The sequence below is a fragment of the Elephantulus edwardii genome, unplaced genomic scaffold, assembly GCF_000299155.1.
Source record: "Elephantulus edwardii isolate Elephantulus edwardi_28Jun2011 unplaced genomic scaffold, EleEdw1.0 scaffold00048, whole genome shotgun sequence".
In the NCBI taxonomy this organism is placed as follows: Eukaryota; Metazoa; Chordata; class Mammalia; order Macroscelidea; family Macroscelididae; genus Elephantulus; species Elephantulus edwardii.
In genome coordinates this window covers 5,831,376-5,840,518 of record NW_006399798.1, presented here as the reverse complement: position 1 = coordinate 5,840,518, position 9,143 = coordinate 5,831,376, and the positions used below count along the sequence as shown (strand labels likewise).

At 55.8% G+C, this 9,143-nt stretch overlaps 1 protein-coding gene and 1 pseudogene across 2 annotated transcripts; one reads left to right on the top strand and one right to left on the bottom strand.

Moving 5' to 3' along the window:
• Positions 1–2,241: 2,241 nt before the first annotated feature.
• Positions 2,242–7,017, bottom strand: MRPL38 (mitochondrial ribosomal protein L38). The gene is made up of 9 exons (XM_006886199.1): positions 6,951–7,017; positions 6,670–6,849; positions 4,371–4,505; positions 4,088–4,296; positions 3,443–3,515; positions 3,290–3,335; positions 2,836–2,994; positions 2,551–2,687; positions 2,242–2,378 (listed from the first exon to the last, which is right to left on the bottom strand). Exons 1-9 carry the CDS (start codon positions 7,015–7,017, stop codon positions 2,242–2,244), a joined length of 1,143 nt encoding a protein of 380 aa, XP_006886261.1.
• Positions 7,018–8,609: 1,592 nt separating this feature from the next.
• LOC102875638 lies at positions 8,610–9,143 on the top strand (annotated as a pseudogene). Its single transcript, XR_438878.1, has one exon. The product of XR_438878.1 is annotated as a U1 small nuclear ribonucleoprotein C-like (transcript).

Genomic DNA, 9,143 nt, shown 5'->3' with positions numbered 1-9,143 from the left:
GGCGACGGCCCGGGAAGTGCGGCCCCCGGGGAGGAGCCCGGTGTCCGCCCGCGCGGGGCAGGGCCTGGGCCACCGGGGCCCGCCGAGGCTCCTCCCCGCCTCGGCCTCCCTTCGGACAGCCGCCCCCCTCTGCCCCAGGTTGAGGGGTCTGCCTTTCCAAGGTTGCACCTGACTTGGGTTCTTTAAACTGTGACTTGGAAACTTCTGGTCACCAAGACAGGCAGTCTGAGCTCCTCGCTTCTCCCCTTTAGTGCTCAACGTGGCCTCCGAGGGCGTGCCGCTGTGTGCCATCTACTGGACAGTCCATTGCTTGGAGGGCAGAGGCCCTGTGAGACCCCACACTCTAAAGGGGCATTTCAAGGTCCGCCCTGCAGGTGAGCAGAGGGCTCCTGGCGGTCAACCCGTGTCCCCTTGCACAGCGCTGGGCCAGAGTGGCAGCCCAATCAGGAGTGTAGTCAGTGGTCCATTCAGCCCCGTAAGCATATGCCACCTCCTCTAATCCATGAAGTTTACCTTTCTGGGTGAAGTGCACAAGGCTGTACTTGAACTTGGGCACCCTCCCCTTCCTTAGCTGCAGAGGGTCCAGTGCTTTCTTGGCTAACAGGAGTTGGGCTCGGACTCGCTAGTGGAGGTTCTGAGCTGTAACTCCAGGCCACAATGCCAGCTTGCCTCCTTCTAAGCAGCTCAGAAGAGTCGGAATATTTCATTTTTAGCCTTTTATTTTTCAGTGTCTAAATTTAGGTTTCCCCTTTCTAAAAACTATTTGGGAACTCTCTCTGCCAAAGGGATAATAATGGTGGTAGAAATAACAAAATGAACAAGGCCACGTGGTGGACGCCTCTCTCCCTCCATGCTGCTCGACTGGACAGAGTGGGTGGGGCTATGCCAACAGAGCACCTGGGCCTCAAGACGGCGTGCAGATGCGAATACACCGTCACCTGTCCAGTCAAAAGTGACCGTCTCAAGTTCCAGAGGGTGTACGTCACGAGAGAATGGCTATCCTTCTGAAAAGCAGCTGGTGGATTTGAAGCACCTGCCTTTCAGTTGGAAGCACAATTCTTTACCCATGAGGCCAAACGAGCGCCCTTTGAAGCAAACGTGTATGGAATCCTAACAAGAAGACTGGTTTGTTTTGCCACCTTAAAAAAGCCAGTCCTAGAACAGAGAGGAACGTCACCAGGAAGAGCTGGGAGCAGAGTCCGGCCCTGGTCCTGGGGTCCCTGTGGTGAGAGCCTATGGGCCAAGGAGACTATAGACTTCTCATAGCGGTGGTGGCGAACCCAGGCATGAGACTGCACAGGGCTGTTGCAGCCTAAGCGAGCCGAATGCTTCCAGGCTCAAGGTTTGTGGTCTGAGTGACTGGCACAGCTTGGCTCAGCCCTTACCAGCAGGAGAGTGGGGCAGCTTCAGACTGAGGTTTATGGTGGTGCCTCCAGGCGCTTACTGGCAGAGCTAAGAGCTTTGTAACACCCGCCTAAGCAGGCCAGAGGCCAGGCGGGGTGGTGTGGGGTAAGGGTCAAGGAGGCCTGACTGTGGGCACAGCATGCCTGGTAAGAGGCTATTCCAAATGGAAAAACTACCTTGAGTTCACTGGCCTGATGAATCCAGAGCTTTTAGTCTGAGTTCTGTGTGGTTACTAGAATGAACCCAGTTTTTCTGTAGCATGTCGGGGAGGCAGGCTCTGTCCTTTAAACCTGGTAAGAAGGTTGGTTGGCTGGTGGGTGTAGGCAGCAGCCATGGGCAGCTGACGCAGATTCTGAGGCTCCCGTAGGTGAGAGGAGGCCTTGGGACGTAGGGACACTAACACCTCTGACTACTGAGAGCAGTCTTCTTTAGACCTTCGCTTCCCCTGGTGGCCAAGGCAGAAGGGAAGCAGTACACTGTCTTTCTGAAGGGGGCTGTCCACTGGTTCCTCAGAAGACAGCTGTTCCTGCCTTGGTTTTCTGCCATGTTATCTCTAGCAGCGGTAGGTAGCCTCTCCCTATCCAGAAAGCAAAACAAGCCAGCTAGGGGGCTCTGGCTGTCCTCAGGACGCAGACTCTGACTAGCGAACAGAAACTCTTTATTCCTGTCCTCCATCCCAGGCCTGCTGGGAGGGTTGCACAGGTCTGGCCTCAGGCCGGGCTGGGAACACAGCTGGGCCCCTGGAGCTGTGCCTCTGTTGCTCTTTCCAGCCCCAGCTGAGGCCTGGCAGGGTGACCTGAGGCCTAGCCCACCTGCGCAGGGGTGGCACTCGGGCCCTCAGTAGATGCCGTAGCTGGGCTCGTGACTGTCCCGATATCGGTCAAGGTAGCGTAGAGGCTGTCGGTGGGGGAACCGCTTCTGCCTGGGGTGGTAAGGGGGCGGCCACACAAACTCAAACACGGGCTCCCGCATGTCTGCAAGGAGAGTGGGTGGGCAAAGGTGAGGGTTCCTCACGTGGACCCCGACCCTGGGCTGCTGGTGGGGCCTACTTAGTGGGCTTGTGCTGTAACCTCCACCCCAGGAGCCACCCCCCCCGTCCATGGCCCTCATCAGAAGCTACAGCCTCCTGCCCCCATGCTGCCTCACCGAGAAGCTTGTGGAAGACATGGGTGACTGAGTCATCCCAGCGGCACTGGAAGAAGGCGAGGCCAGCAGGGGTCATGGCTTCCTGGTGTTTCTTATAGAAATCAAAGGTGCGGAAGGTCCGCCGAGCCAGCTGGTAGCTGTCAGAGACAGACATGTCTGGAACAGGAGAGGACCCCGTAGCTCACCCCTGCCTCCCCCCCCCCAAGATGCCCACAGGGCCTACACACTCGGCGTCTCCAAGTGAAAGGCAAGCGACAGAGGTAGGGAGCGGCCAGGCTGGGTTACCAGGGTGAGGGGCGGGTGTCCTCAGAGAAGTCGATGGTTCCATTCTGCTTGAAGAGCAGGAGGACAAAGCGGTGGAAGCCGGAACCTCGGGCAGGGAAGGGGGGCAGATAGTGACACGTCTCTTGGCCTTCTGTCACCTGGGCCCCCGGGATGTTTGTCCTGGTGGGAGGGAAGATCTGTGAAGGACCATTCCAGGGAGCACCCTGCCTCCTGTTCACCGGGGTGGCACACTCCTAGAATCATCTCTCGTTATGTAGAAAGTAGGAAGCAACCCTCAGAATGAGGAAGGGATCACCCTGGTTTTAAAGATGGGGAGATGGGCCCAAGGAGTTAAGAAACAAGTTTGAGAGTACGTGGTTAAACCAGGTGGGGCCAAGGATGGGATTTCTGTCCTGACCTCCTGACAGGAAACGAGGCCACCTCTCATGCCTGTCCCATGCCCAAGGGGACTTACACCAGCCAGTGGACATACTCAGCATCTGGCTCCAGCAGGTGTCCATCTGTCCACAAACACATCCCTTGAGTGCAGGCCCCTGCGCCCCACAAATGGAGCTGGGCTGCAGTTCTCCACCAGCACCCCCACCTCCCAGGTGCTCCAAACACCTACCCAGGTTGGTGAGAAGCAAGGTCCACAGGGAGCCTTCATCTGCCTCATAGGTCACTTCTGGCGGACGAGCGGCCTGAAGGGGTGAAAATGGGAGCTGTCACCCTTGCTAGGGACGGTGTTGTACAAAGACCCCTACAAACGGGAGGCAGAGCCTGGGGGAGTCTGACAGGCAGAGCCCATGCTGACCTGGAGGCCCTGGCAGCCCCTCCCAGAAAGGACCCCCAGGCAGAGGCCTGCAGATCTGAGTGCTAGCAGGCCAGTGAGAGGGGAGTGTCAATACACCTTCTTCTTCCGTATCTCACTCTTACAAAACATCACAGTGGTGGTTGTTCACGGCTGTTAAGTGCCTTGGAGCAAGTCGAATCCAGCTCGTGTAGCTGCCCCATACCGTTTCCTTGCCTATTAGCTTTTGGAACCAAATTTCTTCCTCTCACAGACCCCCTGAGGAACTTAAGCCCCCACCTTCTCAGTGAGCAGCTGAGAACTTACTCGTTGCACCACCAGCACTTCAGGTACTGTCCAGCAAGAGGGAGGAGGAGAGCCCCAAGACGTGCCCACCGCCCTCCGCCCTAGCTCAGCGGCCCACGGAGCCCCAGCAGCGGGACTGTGCTTGTCCTGGGCAGGTAGGAGGGAGCATGTGGTCACCTCAGTTGGGGTGACTTCGTTGCCGTAGTACACGGGCATCAGGTCCTCCTCTCCCACCGCGAAGGCCACGTGCAGGGGGACTCGGGGCACGAAGGTGGCGCCCTGGAACAGGTCCCGGTAGAGGCCGTAGTGCTCCGCCAGTCGCTGCTTGTGGTAAGGGCCGCAGGTCCTCTCCCACTCGGCCTGCACGGCCTCCAGGGGGACCTGGGCTGGGAAGGATGACGGTGGCTCGGACCCAGAGTGGGGCGGGGGTCCCCCACACACCCAGTCCCTGGAGACTTACCGGTTCTGAGCCTGGCAGCCCGCTCTTCCTCTGCGTTGGTCCGGAGCGCCTGGAGGAACTGTTTGCGCACCAGCAGCTGCTGGGTCCGGCAGACCTTGGGTGGGGGCAGCCCGATGTCAATCTGGCCTTCAGGATCTATTGAGTGGGTAGGGTCAGGACCACGTGGTCACTTCCTCAGGTCCTGCTGCTAATGATTTGCCTTTAATTGACCACCTTCAGACTCGAGCTAGCCAGCTAAGGAGCTGGCCAGGCACAATTTGCCACTGATTCTCAAAGCCTAAATCCGGCTACAAAGAGTCCCTGGGTGGTGCAACAGTTAACACTCTCAAAGTTCAAGCTCACCCAGGGGTGCCTTGGAAGAAAGGTGTGGCATCCTAAAAATCAGCTATGGACAACCCTATGTGCTCAGTTCTGACACAAGTGATTGCTGTGAGTTGAACTGACAACAACCAATAAACCAAGTCACCCCACCTGCCTGGGTCATGGGAAATCGAGGCACAAGGTCGGTCATTCTGTGGGGCACGTGGGATTGCACCTTAGTCATCACACCTGGCCCTGGAAACACTGTGTCACAATACCTTTTGGGGGCTACAGCACACAAAGGCCACAGGAACTTTGTTAAGACGCAGATGCTGAGGCACCGGGCTGGGGTGGGACCTGACCCCCCGCGTTTCTAACAGGTAACACACTGAGTGGAGAGGTCCTAGAGAACCTGCAACCTACCACCTTTATCCATTCACACCGCACATCACACACACCGAGCCTCGGGACGGACAGCACTGGGCTAAGAATCCCAGTGGCTGCCCCTCTCGTCCTCGTGACTCGGTGATGTGCACAGGATTTGACTTTGCAAGTGAAGCAAACTGAAGCTCAGAGAAGTCCCCCCACAGAGGTGCTGCCAGGGTTTTAAGCCATCAGGCTGCTGAGACTCCGGCTGGAACTGCGTCCCAGGGCCTCCAGCTCACTACATTTCCATCCCAGACACAAGAGTCAGGATTTACGTTTTAACAGGCCCTCCCAGGTGGACACAGCTGGCCATGCACTTCCATGGCTCGAGTCCCACTCAGGATATCCTGAGTGTCCACTGGCTTTCAAAGGCTGTACATTTTTATGGGAGGAGATGTCCTGCCTTTGTCCCAAGCAGCAGCTGGTGGATTTGAACTGCTGACCTTATGGTGAACAGCATGTCACACAGTGCACCCCCAGGGCTCCTTTGGTGTATTTGTAATCTATGTAAGTTCACATAGATGTACACAGGTGATGTCTGAATGTATATTCTGCTTTAGTGGATGCGAGGTAGAAATGCACATTGTAAACAGGGACTGACCTACGATGGATACGTTAAGGGTTAAGGCTGCCCCATGATGGGGTCCCCAGGCCCATAGTGGGCTGGGCAGTGGGGTCTGTCTGCTGGGAGCTTCCATTCTGGTGGAGGTGATAGGGTGGCATTAATAAGTTCAGAATTAATTCTCTATATAGGTGCCAATTATAAAACCACAGTTATTTTTCTGCAAAACTAGATGCTTAGCCTCCAAATTCTGTTTCCTGTCTTGAGTCATGCAGAGTAGTTTGTAGTCATGTAGAGTAGTTTGTAGTCATGTAGAGTAGTTTGTAGTCATGTAGAGTAGTTTGTAGTCATGTAGAGTAGTTTGTAGTCATGTGAAGTAGTTTGTAGTCATGTGGAGTAGTTTGATCTGTTTACCAGAAGAGGCAATGCATCTCTCCTAGATGCTGGTGCAGCTGGTTCTCCAGTCATATGTGAACTGTATCTTAACCTGTTTACCTGGAAGAGAACTGGGGCCTTCCTGAATTACTGATGCATAGATGGTAACTGTCCTTTTCAGGTGCAGAAATTACCCTTTTTGCTAACAAAAGGGCCCTGTTAAATGAGCTGGAGTTTCCCCCTAGTATATGAGGCCATGACCACTCCCAGACGGGGAGACAGTCTTGGAGGTGACTCGCTGTCTCCCAGATCCGTGTAATAAAGTGCATTTACGGATACTGCAGTCCGTTTGTCTTATTGGCGACTGACTGCGGAAAGAACCCCTTGCGTTCAGTAACAGGCAGTGGACACTGGGGCTTCAGGGCGGCCGGACTACTACGTAAGCGAGGCAGGGGAACCAAGGGACAGCCTAGCTCGGGATTCGGGGTCCGGGGGTCCCCGATGCTGGAAGCGTGGTCATCTGGGGCGGGCCTGGCCGGGATCGCGGGGTGCCCTAGCTCGGGATTCGGGGGTCCCCCCTGGAGGAAGCGTGGTCATCTGGGGCGGGCTTGGCCGGGACCGCGGGGCGCCCCGCACCTGACTTCTTCCCGAAGTGTTCCCGGTAGGTCCGCCACCAGCGCGGGACCTGCGCCTCCTGCTCCGCCCGGCGCCGGTAGCGGTCGAAGCTGCGGTACTTCTCCAGCCGCTCCAGGTTGCTCACGTCGATGTCCGCGTTGGGCATCGGCCCCAACGGGGCGGTCCTCCGCTGGCAGGCGGCTGCGGGCAGAGAGCTTGTTGTCGAGCGGCCCGGCCCTCCGGCGGCTCCGGCGGCGCTGGCTGGAGGTCCCCCGGGCGCCCCTGACCCTCGACCAACTCACCTGAGGTGCTGAGCGTCCTCCATCGCCGACCTCCCTGCAGCGCGGCTCGCCACCAGGGCGCCGCCATCTTTGTTGAGGGCGCCGGCGCCGAGACTCTGAGAACCCGGATGGAAGTGGCTGCACCGCGCCTGCGCGTCCGCTGGTGACCCCGCCCCGCGACGGGCCGAGGGCGCGGCAGGCCCCTGACTCCACCCCCTCCCGGGGCCCCGGCCAAGCGGGCTGAGGAAGCACCGGCTCCGGAAGTGCGTGAGGGTGGGCGGGGCTGCGAGCGGCTCGATCCCGCGCCGGCCACCAGAGGGCGACGCGAGCCTGGCCAGGTCTGCAGCCTGTCTCGAACCGGTGTGCACTGGGGCCCGCGGGTGCGGCTCAGGAGCCCACCGTGATGAGGACCCCGGCTCTGTGTCCTGTTACAGGGGCCAGACCTCGGGTGCCTGAGGCGGGCTGCGTGGCTCCATACCCTGTATCTCCTGTTGCTCTTGCTGTCATTATGTATCATCGACTCATAGCGACCCTATGCACAGTAGCTCTGAACTGTGCCCTATTCTGAGCCAACCTTCCCCCATTATCAGCCCATCTCGTCCAGGGTCTTCCTCTCCTGTGCTGTCCCTCCACCCTTCCAAGCATGATGTCCACCTTTTCCAAGGACTCGTTCCTCCTGGCCATGTGTCCAAAATACGAGACAGAGCTTCAAAATCCTCGCTTTGGTTTCACCCTCATTAGGACCGACCTATTCTGTTGTCTTTGCAGTCCATGAAATGTTCAACACTTTCTCCAGCACCACAACTCAAAGGCATCGCCCTTCCTTCTGCCATTCTTAGTCATTGTCTAGTCCATGGCTTGGATCAAGAGCACCCTAGTCTCCAGATTGACATCATTGCTCTTTAGGCCTCTGGAGAGATCTCTCATTGCAGATCTTCCAAATGCCATTCGTCTTTTATCTCCTAGTGCCAAGAGTCTTGATTGTGGAGCCAAGTAAGCTGAAACTGTTAACAATCTCAATCTCCTCTCTGTCTGCCATCTTTCATCTTTGCCTGTGGCACTGCTACCTCCCAGTCGCACCAAGCCAGATCACCACCACGCTTGCTACCACATCTGTCACCAGCAGAGGCGTGGACCTCACAGATTCTTAGATAAGGCTAATGAACATTTCCTCCTTTCTTGGCCTCTGCGCATTCTAGTGCGATTTTCCAGTCTCCTTTTTATTATTGAGATTTTGGAGAACTTGGATTTCCATTCATTCATTTTTGCACACTTTCCTCCCTGCCCTGCCTTCAGTCTCTTCTGATACCCGTTTTATTCTTTCTCCTGACTTTGTTCATGGATGATATCCTTGATGTCCTCCATCAGCTCATCTGGTCTTTAGTTTTCAATGTAGCAAATCAAGTTTGTTTGTTTGTTTAAATTCAGGTGGGATCAACTCAAGGTTGTATTTTGGTTTTTATAGCCTTGTTCTCATTTTCAACTTCAATTTGATCTCATACATGGGTCAGTGATGGTCTATTCCAGTCTAACCACTGGCCTGGTTTAGACAGCTGGCATTTTTGCCAATGATTCTTTCCACAGATGTAGTTTATCTCCTTCATATGGAGTCTATAAGGCCAATATGTATAGCTACCACTTGTTTTTTAAGAAAGGTATTTACAGAGTTCAGTGAACGGCCTGTGTGGATCATCATGCCTAAGTTTTATTGTGACTACTGCGACACGTACCTCACTCATGACTCGCCATCTGTGAGAAAGACACATTGCAGTGGCAGGAAACACAAAGAGAATGTGAAAGATTACTATCAAAAATGGATGGAAGAACAGGCTCAGAGCCTAATTGACAAAACAACGGCTGCATTTCAACAAGGAAAGATACCTCCTACTCCATTCTCTGCGCCTCCTCCAACAGGTGCCATGATCCCACCTCCACCCAGTCTCCCTGGCCCTCCTCTCCCTGGTATGATGCCAGCACCCCATATGGGGGACCTCCTATGATGCCAATGATGGGTCCTCCTCCTCCTGGGATGATGCCCGTGGGACCTGCTCCTGGAATGAGACCACCCATGGGAGGCCACATGCCAATGATGCCTGGGCCCCCAATGATGATGCCCACGCGGCCAGGAATGACTCGACCAGACAGATAAGGACAGAGTGCAGCTTCTTTGTATCAGTTTTATATTACTTGTACTACTTCACCAGGAGATCCTGG

Bases quoted from the DNA above. Each gene is read 5' to 3' on its own strand.
- MRPL38 (XM_006886199.1), bottom strand. From the start codon at position 7,017: ATGGCGGCGCCCTGGTGGCGAGCCGCGCTGCAGGGAGGTCGGCGATGG. The intron at 6,850-6,950 runs GTGAGTTGGTCG...CTCTGCCCGCAG, and splicing joins GAGGACGCTCAGCACCTCAG to CCGCCTGCCAGCGGAGGACC. The intron at 2,995-3,289 runs GTAAGTCCCCTT...CCCTCCCACCAG, and splicing joins GAGTATGTCCACTGGCTGGT to GACAAACATCCCGGGGGCCC.